General features: G+C 37.4%; 2 protein-coding genes across 3 annotated transcripts; one reads left to right on the top strand and one right to left on the bottom strand.

Moving 5' to 3' along the window:
• Window positions 1-422: 422 nt before the first annotated feature.
• On the bottom strand, window positions 423-13,894 carry proser1 (proline and serine rich 1). 2 transcript variants are annotated; one of them, XM_004076317.4, is made up of 12 exons: window positions 13,302-13,863; window positions 13,162-13,227; window positions 12,924-12,992; window positions 12,743-12,837; window positions 12,536-12,629; window positions 12,242-12,352; window positions 11,574-11,672; window positions 11,073-11,151; window positions 10,779-10,871; window positions 3,681-5,004; window positions 1,811-1,955; window positions 423-1,324 (listed from the first exon to the last, which is right to left on the bottom strand). In XM_004076317.4, exons 1-12 carry the CDS (start codon window positions 13,344-13,346, stop codon window positions 1,199-1,201), a joined length of 2,346 nt encoding a protein of 781 aa, XP_004076365.1. In that variant the 5' UTR covers window positions 13,347-13,863; the 3' UTR covers window positions 423-1,198. The 2 variants fall into 2 exon arrangements, with proteins under 2 accessions (XP_004076365.1, XP_011481648.1); XM_011483346.3 differs by lacking the exon at window positions 10,779-10,871 and having other exon boundaries at window positions 13,302-13,894.
• Window positions 13,895-14,031: 137 nt separating this feature from the next.
• On the top strand, window positions 14,032-19,879 carry vps36 (vacuolar protein sorting 36 homolog). Its single transcript, XM_004076222.5, has 14 exons — window positions 14,032-14,217; window positions 14,484-14,552; window positions 15,108-15,178; window positions 15,363-15,477; window positions 15,566-15,655; window positions 16,563-16,649; window positions 16,994-17,026; window positions 17,160-17,237; window positions 17,324-17,458; window positions 17,586-17,651; window positions 17,752-17,816; window positions 19,073-19,157; window positions 19,250-19,326; window positions 19,437-19,879. Exons 1-14 carry the CDS (start codon window positions 14,122-14,124, stop codon window positions 19,516-19,518), a joined length of 1,149 nt encoding a protein of 382 aa, XP_004076270.1. The 5' UTR covers window positions 14,032-14,121; the 3' UTR covers window positions 19,519-19,879.
• Window positions 19,880-20,788: the final 909 nt, after the last annotated feature.

The raw sequence follows: 20,788 nt of genomic DNA, 5'->3' as shown, positions 1-20,788 counted from the left end.
AATATTAATAGAATATTAACAGTTTTGACAAAAATGAAAATCCAGTTCCCAGATTAAAAATCTTCAAGCATTTTGATTTTTATACTTTTTAGAGTAACTTCAAACCAATATTTTCCATTTGTGAAATTTTCTTTGACAAGAAATGATAACTGAATTGCAATGACGACAATAGAGTGCTATAACTACGACTTTTAGATGAATGGAAACGTGTAATGGAATCTTGTCAGTATCGTGTGACTGGATTTATGTTGTGTTGGGCAACAACAAGGACCAGTATGGTTAATTTTAACCCAGGGCAGCTGTAAAACAGCCTTCTAAGATAGCTGGATCATATGCCGCCAAAGTCAAATGTAAAAAGGTTTGCTGAAACATGTTTTTAAATAATTTGGATGAAAAAAAAATGGAGAAAAAAACCCTCATCATATAGTTTCAGTCATTTTATTTAGGTGACAGCCAAGGCATCACAGACTACAAATACAGTTATATCTATTACAACCAGCTGGTTACTGGAAAAATATAAAAACAAGTAAAATGAAATCAGATAAAAAAACATGAAGGCCTAGTCACCATCAGGTCACTGTCAATATACCATCCCTGATATAACTAATGGATAATTCTAAGCTGCTACAAACCTGAAAATGAACTACTTTGTTTTTCAAGCTCATAGTTTTTAGAATATCAAATATTCACAAAGGGCGTTTCAAATACTGCTATAACAGAGCCTGCATGTCATTTTTGTTCATTTTGTCAACATGCAAAATGTAAATCCAAGGAAACAGCTAAAAAATTAACTGTATACAGTAAAACTGTAAGTCAGAGAAATGTCACAGTAAAGTAATAAATACAGAGCAATTCACTTTTTCCTCTTTTGTGAACCAGAATGCTGTGATACAGTTCAGGATTCAAACATTTCATTAGTTTTTTTTAATAGAGTTCATTTCTAAAAACAGGGAGGTAAGGCTAGCGAAAACTAGCAAAACGAATATTTTCAAAAACCTAAAGTCACATTATTTTCTACAAATATTATACACCCCAGCCTTCACCTCCACCCACACTTAAGGGTAGTGTTCGTTGTATTAAGTCTTGCCGTAAAACACAAATCGCAATGAAGCTGTTATTCAGTTTTCTTCAGAGTTCAAGGCCAATACTGTGCTGTTTCTGTGGGGTAGGGCGGAGTCTGTTTACAAAAGAACAGGCTTCACTGCCAACCCAGCTGGGGGTGCAGTCCTGGTTGGAGTGGAAAAGGGTTTCCTGGACCTGAAGGATAGTTGGTAAAACTGTTGGCTTGAGCAGGAAAGCTTTCCAAAGCAGATGTAGGGTGAGCCTGAAAGACAAGTCCAACGTCAAAACAAAAAAGACGTAAACAAGGTTCTACATTCTTCCTTGACCCCTTAACACCAGAACTTTAGCTCCCGTGTTGACATTCTATCGATGACTGTAACTCTTCAACTGTTTGCACAATTAACGTACTGCATTATCTGCACTATAGGGTGCACCGAACTATAAGGCACATTAAGCGAGACAAAAGAGTCCGGCATAAGTCCAAAAGTAAAAAGTGTGTTCACAGTAGTTCTAGAACTTGTTTGTAACACGCTACATGTTAGCCAAGTTAGCGTACTCACAATACCTGTAGCTCTCAACTTTGTTTGCAACACGTGATACCACTAAAACAGAAGTTACTGAGACTACGCCGACTCCCAACCTTGTTAGTAACACGTTAAAAAACGATATGTCAAAGATCGTGTGCTACTTAGGTGTTGCCAGGGACAACTCCAGCGCTAAAGGGTTCAAGTGCACCGTGAATGTTCACCTGCAGCAGAGCCGATTGCATGGTTGGGTTGTGGAGGCCACCAAGTGCAGCAGGAGAAGCAGAGGGAGAAAAGCCTGCTACTGCAGGGAAAGACAGCAGACCAGGAAAACCACTACTTCCTGGAGGCTGGAGGCCGCTGCCCAACCTGGAACACACAAGAATTCTTACTCACTGAAGAACATAAAAGAACCATGTCTCTGTTGGGTCTTTTTATATTAGAATCTTAGTTCTACTTTAAAGTCACCTTGTTGGGCTGTTAGAAAAATAAAAGTAATCAATTAAAAAAAACAGTCTTAAATAACTATGACACAATGAAAAATTTGTCTTTGAGGACATTAAAAACACCTTTTAACATAACATTCCTGTATTTGTTTTTCTAGCTTTTTTATAAAGCTGATTCTTAGAAACAATTTAAATTTTTATGAAGACAACAGGTCTGTATCACAGTTAAACAGTTACTAGGAAATAGTTCAGCTAACTATTTACCAAGTTTAAAAACCCACTACAATGAAAATTGTGTTTTTAACATGTTCCTGTAACATGTTTTTCTCATGATGGAGGACATAGGTCTTCTGATTTTAGCTAAAAATTGCATAATCATAATTAAAAAACCACTAGAATCACTTTAAGAAGAGAGAAAAAGATAAACGGAGCAGCACTTTGAGATAAACTTCAAGCTTAAAACCTTTTTAGTCTGTCTGTTTTTTTCATCTTTTTAGCTTGGCTTTGAAGTGAACTATAATTCAATTCAATTTCAATTCTATATTTTGTATAGCCCAAATTTACAACAGCAGTCGTCTCGATGGGCTTTGTATCGGTTTGCAATTGCTTATGTCACTGTTGCCCCCTTTTAGCTTTATTGTGGCTTTTTAATCGATTTCATGGACTGTTTCTTTCGTTTTACGTTGCTATAATGTGCATGAGTGGTGTTTTTAATTGTTTTTACCAATAAGATTGCTTTTTCTATGTTTTCCTATTAATTTTTCTTTATTATTATTATTATTTTTCCTTTTATCTGTACAGCTCATTGAGGGCTTTTGCAACTGGATATACTCTCTTTAAATAAAGTTACATTTTAAGTTATTACATTCCAATTAACTGTCAGAAAATAAAAACATTTTACATGATGGTATATTAAGCCCTTTTCGGCAAAGTTGTTTAACTTTTCATCCATATTTTGTTTCTTTTTTTAAATAAACCATAAAACCCACAATAATCCAAAACAAAACATTAAGAACCCATGGAGACATCAGTGTAACAGAAGAAAACTTCTGTTTAGTGGTTTAGTCAGTCTGTGGAAAATCTCACATAAGTGTCCTTTTTAAGAAAAGTGGGTTTGGCTCTTATGGGTTAAAGTCATCTAATAAATATGGCTCTTCATAAAATATGCATGTCTATTTGGTTATACGTGCTACCCTCCACACAACACTAACCAAAACATGCAGACACAAATCTATTAAAGTAAACAGGGGTGAGGACTGTCTTTTCTACATCGAGTTCTTGACAGTTATCCTCTAGTAGAGAAACAGCAGACAACATAGAGCCAACACCCTAATGTATTTTAAAGAGGACTTTGTACTTTGTAGGTGCAACACTGGACTTATGACATTAAACCTACGTGGAAACTGATAGTCATGATTTACGATGCATGTTTTAAAGCCAGCATTGGAAGACGTGGAAATTTGTCACATGCTTTGACGATTGTTCTAACATTTCTGACGAGTTCACTGCACTCTGGCATCCTCCAAAATCATACATCACTACCAGTTAACTTGCACAACAGCTATCCGGTCGTTCTGTGGCATTTTCCACTCACGAGTCAGGACAGTTTTATTGTCTGCCGGCTAAAAGGACTACTGAGTGTACGTACCCCGGCTGGAAGTTGGAGCTGAAGGCGGAGGCGAAACCTGGCAACACCGGGGAGGATGCTGGAACTCCAGCTGCAGCTGCAGCTGCCTGCAGAGGGGTGACTGATGCCACTGAAGACTGAGCTGCTCCTGCCAATCCCATCAGGGAAGACAACACGGGGCTTCCAGCACCGTGCCCCCCTGACACACCCAGTCCAGCAAAAGAGGTGGGGTTAGGACCAGGGGGGATTCCTGGGAATACAGGTGCAGAGCTGAGGCCTAAACCAAAAGCGGAAGCTGAACTGGGAGCAGCATTTGCTGCCAGGCCTGGGTACATGGAGGTTGCGGGGTGGTTGGAAATGTTGGATGAAGGAGCTGCTGTGGGCACGGCTGATGGGGAAGTTGCAGGGAGAGAGGAAGACAGGGCTGGGAAAGGAGACAAGCCGGGATAATGCGATGGTGCTGGGCTGGAAGAAAGAGCATGGAGGCCCGCTATGGCAACAGGGCTCGGGAGAGAAACCTTAGGTGAGACAGAGGGGTGTGACAGACCCAAGGAGCGCACAAGAGCAGCCTGGGCAGAGCCTGATGCCACCAGGGAGCCAACAGATGGAGTAACAGAACGTGACGTGCCCTTAAAGGCCGAGGGTATGGGGCTGCTGCTTCCACTGTTACTTCCCCCTGAGTGTCTGTTCAGGGCTCCAGCAACGACAGCCTGAGCCTGTTGAAGGGGGGAGGGTTTGGGGCTGAGGCCTGGAGTGGAACAGTTTGGAATTGCTGAAGTGGAGGACCCAGGAGTGAGAGGGGATTGTCTGGAGGGGGTGTAACTTCGGATCACAGACCCAGAGGGGTTACCTGCTTGTGGCTGTGTGCCAGAAAAGGTGGATCCTGACTGGTGGTCTGCAGACTGAGAATAATTCCTCTGCTGTGTTGAACCAATGGAGTTTGGCTGCGGCGCAAAGTCTTGACCACTCCGGGAAGGGGTGTCTGTTCCAGAGAGGCTGTGGAAAGGGGAGGAGGAATACCTCCCACTGCTGGAGACGGGGGTTCCACAGGGGGTGCCTGAGGGGGTGTGGGCTTTAATGACTGAGGGTGTAGGTGTGGTGTGGCCACTGGGGGTTTGGGGTCCTGCTTTAATCACAGAGGGAGAAGGGGCTGGGGATGGAGAAGGAGCATTGGGGTTGTGGGAGGGCACCATGCCGGGGAAAACGGGTGTGATGGGAGTTGTAGGAAGCGGCTGAGCGGGAGACTGGGGTGGGACAGGGGTGGACGGAGTGGACCCGTGGGGAATAGGAAAAGGTCCGCTGTTGACGCCAGGTGTTGTGTTCTGTGGATTGCCTGGTCTGTAACCTAGAAGTGAGAATTAAGTAGAAAATATGAAATAAAAACAAAACCTAAAAATAGAAACATATATAGTGCTCTAAAATATGGTGGTTGAACCATAAAATATACTTTTTTTAAGCCAAGCAAAAAACTCTTGCTGATCAGAAATGGTTTAGTAAAAGTATTTCATACTAACCCATTAAAAAAAATAAGTTTGGAAAAATCATACACCAATATAAAAGTTAGGAAAGTTGAAGTGAAAGCAGGGAAGGCACAGCCAGAGAGGAACACTACATACATGCAGTTTTTTAAATTATAAATATTTGAAAAAATAACAAAAAATGTAACTATGCTTTGTGTTTACCTTTGGGAAAATGGTATAATAACATTTTTTGGTTTTTGAGTTCAATTTCATGTTTTTCATGAATCAAAGTTGACACAATGTCCTGTGAATTTATTAAAAGATCAAACAACCATAGTGGTCTTGAAACTTAACTCTCCCCAAAGGTCTTTAATGATCTACAACTCTGGTTTCCAAAAATGCTGGAATGATTAATAAAAAAGAAGACAGAAAACAGTTATACTCATTTAGGACTGCACGGTGGTTTGGTGCTTAAGTCTCACTCCGATCAGCTTTTTATCTATCGTAAAACCGTTGTCTGTGGTCTTTTATTTATGATTATGCCGTTTCTAGACAAAATTTTAAAAACCTGTGTCATTTTCTTAGACAGTTTCTGCAGAGCAGCAGTAGCTCATCAGAAATGTTCCTCTGAGTTGTGAGCTGTTGGCGTTGCGTAAGCTGCCCCCGCTTCCTGTCATCCACCTGTTTACATGCTAGCTTACAGTCCCTCATACCCCCAACTAGGGCTGCACGATATGAGGAAAACTTGCGATATGCGATATTAGTGATCAATATTGCGATAACGATAAATTTGCGGTAAATAAACAAATAGAAAAATAAACAAAAACATCATTCTCATTTCATTGCAACAGTTTAAAAATTATACTCCAAATGACCCTCATCGACATGGGGGACAAATGTCAGGGTGGCTAACCCTGGTCCTCAAGAGCCTCAACCCTGTCTGTTTTCCAATTCTCCCTAGACTGCTCGATAATGATAACCAAAATCAGGTGTGTTCAGTCAATCAGGATGTGAAATCACTTGAGTCAGCCAATCAACAGCAAGCTGGTTAAGGAGAGCTGGAAAACAGGCAGGGTTGAGGCTCTTCAGGACCAGGGTTAACATAATAGGCCTCCATCTGATTGGTCAACAATGGGAAGGCGTCCATCTGATTGGTCAAAGCATAAAGGGATTTATTTGATTCGTTAAATGCTTCAAGCTGCTAGAAGATTGTTTTAACACATTTTGGGTTTGCGATTTATTGCGATATTCGCCGTCTTTTGCGATATGCATATTGCAGAGCTGGATATTGCGATAACGATAAATTTGCGGTATATTGTGCAGGCCTACCCCCAACCCAACACTAGCAGTGCAACAGCAACCTTTCTGTGTGGAGTTTGCATGTTCTTCCTGTACATGTGTGGAGTTTTTTTTTTTCCCGTGCACTTCAGTAGAATGGAAAGTGCCGTCCATAACACAGCAGCGCAGTTTTACATTTTGTAAGGTAAGATGGAGCATCACGACAGCTGCAGTGACATGATGCATGCCACAAGGCTCTGTAATAATGAAGTGTAAATACAAGAGTTAATGAAAGCCATTGACTCCATTTTCCAGGGATTTCATTTGGCTCCGTCTGCACAACTATTGACAAGCTTTTCACATATTAAAACAATCCTATTCATTTAGAAGTATACACAGCGAATAATTAACCCAGATAATAACAATATAGTTCACTAAAGAAAAAACCTGATGTCCACTTTAATTTCTATTTTTATTTATACTTGGAGTTTTATTCATGTGTCGTTTTAGGTTTCATTTATGCTGGTTGCAGGAGAACAGGAAGGTTAAGGCCATTCTGAGTGTTTTATCATTTTACCTATAATTGTTTTAACCCCAGTAAAGCACTTTACATTATTGTTGCTGTTGTGTTAAAGTTGCTCTATAAATAAAGTTTGATTTGAAGACATCAGAGAAACCTATGCAAAAATTATCTTTAAATGAAGAAACCCAGAACAAGTGTTCAAAAACTGTCCCCCTTTGTTTAACAACAAAAATGATTGGCATAGAATCACAGCAAACAGAGACTCATGTCCTACGGCTCAGATTTACCAACCTAACTAACATTCTATTAGCTGCTTGTTAACCATGCGCAGACCCTGATTGAAAAGATCTAAAAGTGCTTAAACCATCATGGTGCATGTAGTTTTAAATATAAGCATAACAGAGCCTTGCAAAATGATGTCACATTTTAACCACAATAGGCCTCACTGGTTAAATTCTTTGTGTTTCTGGGATAATATGACGCTAACCTGCAACGGCAATAACCTGCCTATGTAGATGTATGCTGTGTGAACTGACATTATGAGAGATAATGTGAACAGTGATGGAATTTGACTGGCTTTTTATTACACAATAGTGGTATTAAAGAGGCTTTATTAACATGACAGAAATGTACGAGTGGAAGCAACAGCATAAGCTTTAGTAATTCTTTACAGATGGCACACTATTATCTACAATGACACAAAGGTTTTCAAACCAAACCTTGAAATGAAAAATAATTTTAACTTTAACAATAAACACGTCATTTAGATTAGGACTCAAATTTTTTATTTATTAATGTATTTCTTTAAAATGCACTCATCATTCCAGCATTTTTGTGATTACAGTTGTATTTTTACTTACGGTAGTTAGGACACTGCATTCAGAAAAAGAAGAAACCGACTTCACAAAGCGATACGTGTTAAATGCCAGAACCCAGCATGACTCCACAAAGAATCACATTTTTGACAGAGTAGATCCAATTCTGTTTAGACTCAAATCCCATTCTCAAAAGCCTTAAAAAACATGACTGACTGACCAGAAAACAAAAGAAACGTGCTGCTGCACACAAGCATAGTAAAAATCACTAACAAAAGAAATGGATTTATAAATAAAAACAGAGTGAAATTTTAAAAAAGGGACTTTGGCCCCTTTTTGCAGCACTTTAGTAGCATGTTTTTTTGCCTTGTTGAACATTCTGCATGTAAGTGATAAGCTTTTACTGCATCATTAAAATCCAGAGTTTTCCCTGACATTGATACTCTATGGTGTCCTGGACATGACATTAAAAACCTAAAAGAAAACAAATTGTTCCCTCAAATTAATAATAGGTGGCCACAATTTAGTATTGTGTGTGCACTAGGGCTGCACGATATGAGGAAAACTCGCGATATGCGATATTGGTGATTAATATTGCAACAACGATATAATTCGCGGTATATAAACAAATAGCAAAACAACCAAAAACATAATTTCCATTTCACTGCAACAGTTTAAAAATTATACTCCAAATGACTCTTGTCGACATAGGAGGCAAACATCAAACATAAAAGGGCTCATCTGATTGATCAACAACGTAAACGGGTCCTTCCGATTGGTTGAATGCATAAAGGGATTTATTTCATTTGTTCAATATTTCAAGCTGCCATGAGTTTGTTTTAGCACATTTAAGGTAACCATTTATTGCGATTTTCGCCGTCTTTTGCGGTATGCATATTGCACACCTTGATGTTGCGATAAAGATAAATTTGCGGTATATTGTGCAGGCCTAGTGTGCACAAATGAGTATTTAACCCTTGTGATATCCTAGGCACTTTAACATTGGGAGTGGGGTCATCTAGACCCACTAGACCCGGGGTCGGGAACCTATGGCTCGCGAGCCATATATGGCTCTTTTGATGGTCACATGTGGCTCGCAGACAAATCTTTAATTATACTTTTTTTTTCATTAGACCAGTCCCTCTCGGGCGCGATGCGATGCCAGAGGCGCGCAGTAGTAGCGGTGCTTAGAGAGAGAAATCTGCGCCAGAGCTATCAGTTTACAATTATCTATTATTTCACAGAGTTTGTACCAGCCGGAAACCTGTGAATTGCCGTGCCTAAAGCTGCGCGCTCCCGTCTCTGAGAAAGAGCGCACAGTTGCGGGGACGGGATGTGTGAAGAAGAAAGCAGAGGGTGGGGGTGGGGGGTTGTGGGGACCGGCAGCAGGTGAATCGCGCGGGGATTATAAAAACGTAAAACCCACTGCCCGTCACTCACTGCAGCGTGTCAGTGTGTGTTTGGCTCCAGGTCTGCATGTGAGCAGTCTGTCTCACATCTAAAGTGCTTTCATACTAACCTAAGATCACGTTTAAAGTCTCAACGCCTGCATGAAGCAGAAACTCACCACGTATCAACCAGACAAGAGCATCAGCAAAACTACTACGAGAAATACTCATCATTTATTAGCAACAGCATAACTATGTCATTAAAAAGAATCCACAGACTTATTGTACTTTAAAAATGTTGAAATTACATCAAATGCACACATTCATTTGAAAATTTAGTGATACACATATTGTTGCGGACTGAGTTGGACTGGGTGGCTGTTGGGCCGCGTTATAAGTTCTGGAGTTCATTGAACGCATCAAGCAGAGCTGCTGATTGGCTCTCAGTTCTGTCGCTCATCCTGTTGTTAGGTAATTTGGACCAATGGGGTTCAGCTATGGGCCGAATAAGGGAAATGGGAGGGCTGGAGCGGGAGCAGGGGAATATAAAGTTGGGAGAAGCGCTCTCGTCTCGGCGGGAGAGATTCAGGAGTTGCTGAATTAATTGTACGGCTTTTGTCTACAGTAACCAGAATAAAGAACCCTTCCGTGCCTCAATGTGGGAAGGGGACACTACATTATTGTATGGCTTTTTCGAAATTACATTTAAAAATATGTGGTGTTTATGGCTCTCTTGCCCAAAAAGGTTCCAGACCCCTGCACTATACAGTGCGCTGAACCTTTTTTCTTCAATGATTTGTGATCTTCACTGGTGTCCATGGATTACATGAAATCTTCTCCACCTTTATCCACCTTTGTCATGGTTGGAATAACAGGTCAATGTAAGGGTGGGGTCATCTGGACTCCATAGGATAGCACAAGGGTTAAAGGCCACAGATTGGCATTTTATTAGCTTTTGTAGGCACAAATTAGTATTATGTGTGCAAAAATTTGTTTTTGGGCCCACAACTTAGCATTTATCATGGATCATTTTGTAGGCTCAAATTAGTACTTTGTAGGCTCAGATTTGTGCCCAAAAAATGCTAATTTATGGTCACAAAATACTAATCGTTTATTCATTAATCCATTCTTTCAAAACGAATGAATACTAATTGATGCACACCAAATACTAAGTTGTGGCCACAAATGCTCATTTTTGCACACAACATACTAACTTGTGCACAGAAAATTCTAATTTGTGCCCAAAAAAAACCTAATTTGTGCCTACAAAATTATGTTTGATGTCCACAAAACACAAATTTGTATACACAGAATGTTAACTTGTTGATAAAATAATGCTTATTTGTGCCCCCCAAAAAAACTGATTTGTGGTCACAAAATGCCAATTAAAAGTTTATTTGTGGCCATGAATTAATTTAAAGTGACAATGTAATATTATGTTTTGGATGTCATGTCCAGGGAGATGACAATAAAGACCAAAACAGTGAAGTGTACTTTTCTGGTCAATCAGTGAAAGCAAAAAGGTGCAAATAATATTTTTCACTAGCTAAAAGATATAGTCAGAGACGCAGGTAAGCAGCATGCTAGCAAGTAAGGCTGCAAGCCTGAAGGAGTTGTTCTCACACACACTCATACCGCCTCCAACTGAACCATACCTGCTACTTTGTGGGCAGAGGTGTACGGGGGAGGGGGCACGTTGGCTGTTATTACCCCTCCCATAGAAACAAGGCCTGCGTTGTTGTACGCACCTGAGTAGCAGTTGTAAATATTAAAGGTGTCGACCAAACACTTTGAAACAGGAAATAATTAGATATTTATTGTTGTCACCATCCACCCATTTTTTCTTCACTCCCCCCCCCCTCTTTTAAATTGGTGACAGGTACTCATGAAGTTTAAGAATGATGCAATAAAAGGCAGCAGGAAATATGGGAATCTGTGCTTTTCCTTACTTGGAGCGATGGTAGCATGGGGTCGGCACGGTGGGATGGGGTAAGGGACAGGCCGATGAGGGTTGTAGGTTGAAGGAAACTGAAATGGAAAGACATTAAACATAAAAACTTCTAACATATGGCATCTTTCTAAAGAAATTTGAAAAAAGGCATTTAAACCAACTAAATCCAGTTACATTTAAAAAATTTAATAATAAATAACTAAAAATAAGAAAATAAATGTATTATCTAAAAAATGTAAAAGAAGAAATGTAATCAAATACTTCAAATAATATTAAAAATTGAAAATACACATTCTACTTGATTAACATGTATTATTTTATTTGAATAACATAAAGCTTCAATAATTGTCTCTATATGAATGTTTTTGCCCATTTGTTAATACAGACTGACTTCACTCACAGATTTTTATGTAATTACACTGCGTACTGTCATTTAAAAAAAACAATTTTGACTTTTTGGGGGATCTTTTTGTTCGGTGATTCGAAAACTAATGCTTACAGGTTTAAATTGTCCTATGATGCGTGAAGCAATTCCTTTTCCCTCCAGACTGTTAGAGTCTTCTTTCTTCTCCCCTTCTTTTTTAGCTGGAGGGATTCCCTTAAAAAACACAAAAACATATGCCATCATTAAAAAGCAATAGACATCATTTGATCAAGAAAGAAATACTGTACATAACATGTAATTTATTCTCTGCTGTAGCAAAAAGTCATACAAAAAAAACAAAAACAAGATTCAATTTAATTTAAGAACAGCAGTTGCAATGCACAAATTCACTTTACATGAAAAAAGGCCATTTTAGTGAAGGATTGTGACCGAGCAACTGTGCAGAGAAAAACAGCAACAAACTGTTTTGTAATTGTTTCTTAATGGGACTCTGTAATGGTCATTTCACTGTTGACATGAATGTGTTTCAAAGAATACAAAACATTGAGGGAACAGATATAAAAATTACAAAAGGCAGATTCAATTTTGAGTAGTAAATTCTAAAAAAAACTGGAACAGATCTGCTAATTACCATCGTCTCACTGGTCGATGGTTTTAATATTTTACATAAAAATGAATCTTCAGCAAATATTGAAAAAATGTGCATTACAATCCCTCTTCTACAATTGAGTCAAAGTAATTTCAAAGTGTTTTTTACCAAATCATATCTTGCATGAACTTACAGGGAAAGTTCCAGTTACCAAACTGGGTCTGCCTTTAGGATATGGATTTCCTGGTATCATTCCACAGGAGGAGATCATGGCTACCGGAGCCTTGCAGCCAACCTTGCATACCTAATGACATTTAAATATTAGTATTTTCCAAAAGACAACAACACATCAAAATGAAGTGTATACACATTTTGTTAGTACGTCTCCTTTCATTAACTTGTTAAACTTAATAGAAATTAAAAACTGACTTAATAAAGTTACAAACTCAACAAAGACAAAACTACCGGTATATAAATTCCTACTTACTTGCTCCAGTATCCTACGAGCACGCTTCTTTTCAGACAAATGTGTCCGAAACATATCCTCTACAGGATGATAATTCTGAGCATCTGAAATATTCCTGTCCAGAAACAGAAAATGTAATGCAAAAGAAGATAGACTAATAAATCAAAGTGTTTGATTTAAATTAATGCATTAGCAATGTAACTGGAAAACATTTTAAAGTGCACTCACAAAGCTATGAGTTCCAAGACCACGAGTCGGTCTTTCGTAAAGGTGAAGCAATTCAATATATTTGCAACTTCAGTGGTACGGATTGCAACCATTTTCTAAGAACCATAAGAAACACAATTCAAGCAATTTTATAAAAAGAAAAAAGAGAATCTGGGATCTGATCTCTGAAATAGTTACTTACATGCTGCAGAGCTTTCACAGCTTTGATCTGAGGTTCTGCCCATGAAAAGTACTTCAAAATGTCCATCACCTGCAGATATTAAAAACGTTTTATATAGTCCGGCCACCAGATGTTATCTGAATTGATATTAAATATTAAAAGTGTCAAATAATTTATTGTAAAACATTAAATTAGTGACATCCAGAAATTATGACGCTCTTCTAAAGCCAAAATAAAGAATACTGTGGTTTGATCATACCTGCTTACTAGAGAAATATCCATGCACCTGCTCAATAGCTCTGACCCTCTGATCGGTCAGGACGCACTGAAACAAAGAACAACATTCATTGGCAAAGCATCGCGATTTAATGTATTCATATCAATTTAAAGAAACTCTACCTTTCTTATCTCGTCCAGCACGATGTCGAATGACTTATTGTCCATGTTTTCTGATTTCAGAAGAACGTACTCTCCTGAGACAATGAATGATTGAATGACTATAGCAACTTTGAATATACTGTCAGACACAAAGAGTCAAACACAAATCATTCGTCTGGCTTTAATAAAAAGATGTTTTACTTAACTGCGGTTTTAATATATACTCAAAATTTATCCACAACATAATTTCAATAAATGAAGATTTGTATTAAATTGTAGTTCTGTTTCACACTTGTCTGCAGCTAACAACAAGCTAGCAAGCGACAGCTGGCTCAAATAGAAGCACGATACGACAAAATAACGACAACAAAAAAAAAAAAAAACACAAACAAGAATTGGCAGCCCCTTTCACTCAAATTCGATTACAAAAAACAGTTTGTGGTTTCACAAAAAACGCAGAACATTTGTAAATTCATTAAATTCAACGAAAAAAAGCTAAAAAAAAAGCTGCTAGCTCGAGACAGCCAACGGCGATAACGTCAATAAAAGAGGACCCTTCTGTCCCGTCAGGCCCGTCTAAAAATGGATTTTGTAGATTACATGTAAAAAATAAATAACACTTTTTTAAAAGTCTTAGCTTTATTAAATATTTGAAAACAGTCATATTCTAGCAAAACGACTGCTAATTAAAGTGATTTCAATTTATTTTGGATTCTTACGTTCAATTTAAGTGATTTTGTGCAGGCAGTGTCAGGCCATCTTTGAACACCATACAGGAAGTAAATAGAAACAGGCAGTTGGTAGCAAAAACGGGTTACGAATCTTTTCTTAAGCATTCAAAATGGACAGATTTTCGTGGACAAATGGGCTACTGGAAATAAATGAGACTTTAGTTATTCAGCAAAGAGGAGTAAGATTGTATGACGGTGATGACAAGGTAGTTTAGTTGTTTATTAACTAAAATCATGTTAGCATGAGTGACAGGACACATACACTGTTTGACTTAATTTAAAGTTATTAAAAACATACCGTCACGACAGACAATGCTATAGTTATGATTATAAAATTATATCCTCCTTCTGTGATTTTAGGTGTGAATGTGTAGTAATTTGGGGCTTAAACTTGTTTTTACGTTGTTAGCAATATAGCACTTAAGGATTCTACCGATGATGATCATCATCATGTCCTCTTGAATTTCAACAGGCTAAAATGGATGTTGGAGTTGCCCTGTTGAGCACACACCGGTTGATCTGGAGGGACAATAAGAACCACGTAAGAAAATAAATATTCACTAAAGTTACTTTTAATTCTTTAACAATTTTGATAGAGATAAAAGGCACGGTAAAGTGCACCGACAGTTACAGTAGAATGCAATTCTTTTCTTGAAAACTGGTGGTTAGTTATTTTATCTGTAATGCTAGGGAATTGATATTTTGTTTTATATTGATATTGATATATTTAGTCCTGCTTTCCAATCTTTTTTAAAACAATGCTGTACATTATTTATGCAGACAAGCTCCTTATTCCCACGTTAACCAGGTTTTCAGACAGAAACTTTTACACTTCAATGAGATTTTGTCAAGGAGTCTTGCAGAACTTTTCATATTTCACATTTTCCCCTCTATTTGTTAGTTTCTGGTCTTCTAAAAACCTTAATAAGTGAAATGTGTAACAGTCAATTATAGTTATTATTATTATTCTATCCATCTCTGAGTTTCATGGTTTTGATATCTTGTGTAGCCATTCTAATTTAGAGAGGTTTTACTGTTACCAATGTTTTTTTTTTGTGCTGTGACTATGATTTGCATTTCTCTGCTCATGTTGCAGGAATGTTGCATAGCCATGCCTTTGTCTCAGATCCTTTTCTTTGAGGAGCAGGCTGGAGGAATAGGAAAGAGGTATACAGATGTTATTGTGTTTGATTTTTACTTTTTTAGTGTGCTAGCACACATGAGCCTTGACTTTGAGAGCCTTTTTATTTTTCTGTTTAAAAATATCTTAAAGAACTCTGGTTCAGTTGCAACATTTTGAAACCTTTTTGTTTTTGTGTTGTTTTAACAAATGCTTTCTGTTATTCCAAAGTGCAAAAATAGTTATCCATCTGCACCCAACACCTCCCAACAAGGAGCCCGGTCCTTATCAGCAGAGTAAATACTCCTATATAAAGCTGTCCTTCAAGGAACATGGACAGATTGAGGTAAGCCTTTTTATTCTAAAGGTTTACTGACTTTTTGGTTTTATAGTTTTCAGTTGCTTGGATTAGTTTTTTATTTTTTTGCTTGTAGTTTTACAGAAGACTAACAGAGGAGATGACCAAGAGAAGGTGGGAGAATACGCCTGTTTCACAGCCCATTCCTACAGGTACTGGACTTCAGGTGAGGAGCTGAAAAAACAATCTTTCTCTATCTTTATTATATTTTCTATTCCAGGTTATAAACAGCTTTGATGAGAAACATTTTGTGAATTCAGGGAGCCATTAATTTGAGAAATCTAACAAACAAAAAAGAAAGTTTTACAGCTAAATGTCTAAGAATATGTAAAAAGATATATTTTTTAAAGAATTTAAGGACAAGTTCATCAGAAACAGAAAATTGTGGTCGTTTATGAAGATTCCTGTAAAAACACTATCATAGACTTACCCTTCATCTGTCTAAAATACCTTCTGTCAAAAAAGTTTAGTTGGGCCTATAATGGATCGTTTTTATTTGCTGTGTATGCAACTATTTTTTAATTCTATATTAGCCACATCTGGGCCTGTGAGGCCAATTTCTGAAGTAAATAGTTTAAAAAATATATAGTACATACATTTTATATATAAGTATACATAATGTCAGGTTTTTGATGTTTTAAACTGTGATGAGCAGTTGCAAAGGCATTCCACTAGATGGCAGTATTCTTCACAACTAATAATAATTATGTACTCGTTTTATTTTTATTCTCTTTTCTATTTTTCAAAAAGTTTGTGCATCAAAACAGAGCACATTTTGTGTAGTGGATGCATTTTTTAATGTAATTTAAATACCCATTACTGGGTAGGCTGTCACTTCACATGCATTGGGTCATTAAATTTTAATAAAATCCATATATATACTACCCTGCAGGGCAAAATACGTTTAAATGTATATTGTGAATAAAACTAACTTTAGTACTATTCTGTACCACCTTCTGACTGCAGCAAATCCCATGCTGGTTGTTTGTCTGTCCTTGTCCTTTGAGATTTATTGCCAGGTTTTCAATTGCTTTTGTTTTGTAAAGTTTACGCTTTTGTTTCCAATCGAATAGGCAGGAAGGACGCGTGCAGTGGGGATCGTTGGAATTGAGCGTAAGATCGAGGAGAAAAGGAAAGAAACGGACAAAAACATTTCCGAGGTACATCCTTGACCTCTGAGCAGAGAGTTTGTTGTTGAACTGTGTAGTTGTCTCTTCAGAATCAAGGCAATAAACCTTAATAACAAGTTTGTCTCTTAAAATAAATATTTAACCCAGCTGCGATGTAGAAATTCCTTAGAAAAACTTGTAGTGTTTTAGAGTCGTGGTTGGGCAGATGGAAGTCTTTATGCAGTTTTTTAACAGTGTGAGCTCTATGAAGGGAGAATTAACCCTCCATAGATATCCATTCATCTATAAATATGAAGTGTTATAGCATCTGTATTTTCAATATTTGTATTAATTTTAATTAATAATAAGAATTAATTTAAATTTTCTGTTTTCAGGCCTTTGAAGACCTCAGTAAGTTGATGGTGAAGGTAAAAAAAATCTGTAAATTTACAACAGATTTCTTAACTTTCATTGATTTTAAGAACACATTATATGAAAGAAGACTAAACTGTATCCAGCAGGGATTGCATTGAAGTTTGACAAATGATTTCTTGCTTACAGGCTAAAGAAATGGTGGAGCTGTCCAAATCTATTGCCAACAAGATCAAAGAAAAACAGGGAGACATAACAGAGGATGAAGTACATACTGGTCTTTAGCTAATGTCATGCCCCCAAACTTTCTTTTTTTCTTTTTTATTAATTATCAGTCATGTTGTGTTTTGTAGACAATACGCTTTAAGTCCTACCTCCTGAGCATGGGCATTGCAGACCCGGTTACCAGGGAAACGCACGGTTCAGGCACGCATTATCATATGCAGCTTGCCAAACAGCTGGGAGATATGCTTCAGGCTCCTTTAGAGGTAACGGTTAAAGTTTGCGTCTCACTTTAGCTACAAACTTCAAAACTTTGGCGGTAAAGGGAACCCGCAGGTTCCTGCATTCTCCTTCACTTTTTGTGACTTGTCGTCTTTTTTGCTGCCATCTCAGGAGCGTGGCGGGATGATGGCTCTCACAGAGGTGTACTGTCTCGTCAACAGAGCAAGAGGGATGGAGGTGATGCCCACAGACTATATAGGGGGAAAAAACACAAGACTGTGAAGGTTTATTACACAAAAAAGCTCTTATTTAACTTTTTTGTTCCCATCTTCCTCAGCTTTTATCCCCTGAAGATCTAGTAAATGCATGCAAAATGTTTGAGTCCCTGAAGCTCCCTCTGAGGTGAGTTTGACTTATATTGTTGAAAGGATGTGGGTGCTCTACATTTCTTTTGATTATAGAGCAATCAGCGTAGGGCTGGGTTGGCGCTTGGCTCTGTAAGTTCCAGGGTCTTCCTGTTTAACTTCCTGTTGTAGGAAAGGGTGTCCAGGCCTCCACAGCTGTCATTTCCTGTTGCTTTATCAGAGTTTCTAAAGAAGCGCCGTCCTGTTTCCTTACATTTGTGGCCCAAGTGCACCTAAATGCCTGTTATTATTTTTTTTTAAAAAACTTCAAGCAGTTGACCCCTAACCCTTAATAGTTGATGCAAATGCATGTTTCTGAATTCAAAAGAGGCCATTTAACCCTAAAATCAGTACAAACATTTAGCATATTTTGACATACATTTAAATCTGGCATTATGAATTTCTGATTGATCCATAGCATCATTAACATGTAAGTGGGCAGTATTGTTTTTTTTTTTTTTTTGAGACCACAAAATTGTACTGATTTTCAATTTGTTTGTGAAGAACCATCAACTAGCATAAACTTTCTGCACGTCAACATCAATCAGGTACATTGCAAATAATGTTTACGAAAAGTATGTAGACAAATGCTTGTATCGCTCCCAGCTCACAGCGCAGAGGCCTTGTGGTAGAGTGTCTGCCCTGAGACTGGAAGGTTAAATGTTCAAATCCACGACTGAGTCATGCCAAAGACTCTAAAAGATGAGACCCAGTGCCTCCATGCTTGACTCTTAGAGTGTGTGTGTGTGTGTGTGGGGGGGGTGTTAAACCACCAAACGCTTCCCAAGTACGGCTATGCCTGCAGCTCACCGCTGCTCCAGGGGCTGAGTCAAATGCGGAGAACACATTTCACACACTTAGGTGCGTGACAACTAATGGGACTTTAACTTTTTAAACAAGGCATGGTGGTTCCCAAAAAAACCATTAGGATTGGGAATTGGTTTATTTTAAGCAATCTACACAATTAATCCATTAAACGTAAAGTTTATCGAAAAATTAAAATAACGGCTTCAAAAGGATTGGGAGGAAACGAATTTATATAATCTCACCCCTATCATGCTTTTTTTTTTTTACATAGTTATCACAATTTGGTTGTGACTTTTATTTGGAGTTTTTTTTTATTTTACCAGTCCAAGTTATCAGCAGATTTGTGGGCCTAATGTAGAAAATCTGAATTTTTTTAGTATTTATATTCTTTGTTGTTGGATTGTTTTGTCTGGAATTCTGAAGATATTCTCCTTTTATTCGGTGAAGGTTGCGTGTGTTTGACAGTGGTGTCATGGTGGTCCAGCTGCAGTCTCACAGTGAAGAGGAAATGATAGCCTCAGCTTTGGATAATGTGAGTTTGTTCTAAAAAACAAAAAAGAATGTTTCTTGTTAATGTTTTCTGATCTTTTTACAATCTGTGGTATTCATGGTGCTTTTTAACAGGTTTCTGATAAAGGCTCATTGACAGCGGAGGAGTTTGCAAAGCTCTTGGGGCTTTCTGTTCTTCTATCCAAAGAGCGGTAAGTTATTATATAGATAATATGTATGTCTGTGAGTAGTTTCTGTTTTTTTGATTCTTACTTTACAATCTCCTGTTATTAAATAGTTTCTGTTCATTTTTCTTCTCCAGGTTGCTGCTTGCTGAAAAGATGGGCCATCTTTGTAGAGATGACTCTGTTGAGGGGCTGAGATTCTACCCAAACCTTTTTTGAACGTTTACTTTTATGATTGACACTTATTTTCAAATAGTCGCCCTACTCTGACAATAATTTTCAGTCTGGTTATGGTACAAACTGATTAATGTTATATAGGTGCATTTATATTTTCCATTTGTTTGTTTCTTTTTTGGAATCTCAGACTAAGTTTTTGTTACCAATACATCCTCTTGTTACGTATTTCAAACCAATGTTTATGACCCTTTATTCTCATGATGAATTAACTGTAATGTGGTTGTAACAAAAATATATCATAATGCATATTTTTGTTTCAAGATTTCAAATACTTCATTTATAAAAATAAATGTTCTTTTGATTCAGTGATAAAATTCTAAAATAAAACACATTCTGCAATAAAGGGCTTCAAATGTTCAATTTAATTTTTCTATTCTTAAGAATGGAAGATCAGACCCTGTTGTGGTGGCAGGTTTGACAGATTAGATTACCTTAGTATGTATTTTGAAAAATATTTAAAACAGGTAAAAAAGAAATACTGTACTTTTTACATGCTATAGTAGCTTTTTAATTACTGCCTAAACTTTTTGTCTTAGCTTTAAATTGCTGTTTGAATTTGTATTTTTCCTCACCCTGTTTTCTGCTATCTCTTCTATAAAAGAAAACTGAAGGTCTGGATAGTTGATTAGATTATCCTGACATGCAGTTCACTTATTGATTGTTGATTTCCTCAATTAGTTTGGGTAATTGTGAGAGCACATGAAACAGGTTTGTCCTTTGTGCTCAATGATCCATGCCTGACTTTGAAACTTTGCTTGCATTTTTTTTGAACATTTTAAAAAATATATGGAGATTTCTTTGATATTTCTTTGGCCGGGATAGGCTCCGGCAACCCTGTGACCCCGAAAGGGAAAAATGGTCAAGAAGATGAATGAAAAAAAAATGAATCAAAAATTGTATTCTGCATTTAATCAGAATGTAAGGGGTTTTTTTTCTTAAAATTTTCAAGACAAAGTTAATTAACTTATTTAACTACATGCATATTATCAATATTTTAAATAAAATTGCTACAAAGAATGTATTTTATTTCGTTTTTTGTTAGGCACCTGACGTGTTTTCACATGAGTGACTTAACCTGATGAGTCTTATTATACAGCCTACTCCCTTAGACTGCAAAAACAACATTTTAAACTATTTCTTTTAGAAAATACGAATTACATTGGAATGCTCTTTTTTTTTAGAACAATCGTTTCAAGAACAATTTCACTTTTCCCCCATCAATATTTTGGGACGAGAAGACGTCAGATTGCAG

The sequence above is a fragment of the Oryzias latipes genome, chromosome 14, assembly GCF_053564925.1.
Source record: "Oryzias latipes strain Hd-rR chromosome 14, Olatipes_Hd-rR_3.1".
NCBI lineage: Eukaryota > Metazoa > Chordata > Actinopteri > Beloniformes > Adrianichthyidae > Oryzias > Oryzias latipes.
Note: the sequence above shows the minus strand (reverse complement) of the source record. Positions and strands in the feature narration are given on the sequence as shown.

Bases quoted from the DNA above. Each gene is read 5' to 3' on its own strand.
- proser1 (XM_004076317.4), bottom strand. From the start codon at position 13,346: ATGGACAATAAGTCATTCGACATCGTGCTGGACGAGATAAGAAAG. The intron at 12,993-13,161 runs GTATGATCAAAC...TAATATCTGCAG, and splicing joins GATATTTCTCTAGTAAGCAG to GTGATGGACATTTTGAAGTA. The intron at 5,005-10,778 runs GTATGGTTCAGT...TCTCACTTCTAG, and splicing joins CTCTGCCCACAAAGTAGCAG to GTTACAGACCAGGCAATCCA.
- vps36 (XM_004076222.5), top strand. From the start codon at position 14,122: ATGGACAGATTTTCGTGGACAAATGGGCTACTGGAAATAAATGAGACT. The intron at 15,179-15,362 runs GTATACAGATGT...GTTATTCCAAAG, and splicing joins GCTGGAGGAATAGGAAAGAG to TGCAAAAATAGTTATCCATC. The intron at 15,656-16,562 runs GTGAGGAGCTGA...CCAATCGAATAG, and splicing joins CTACAGGTACTGGACTTCAG to GCAGGAAGGACGCGTGCAGT.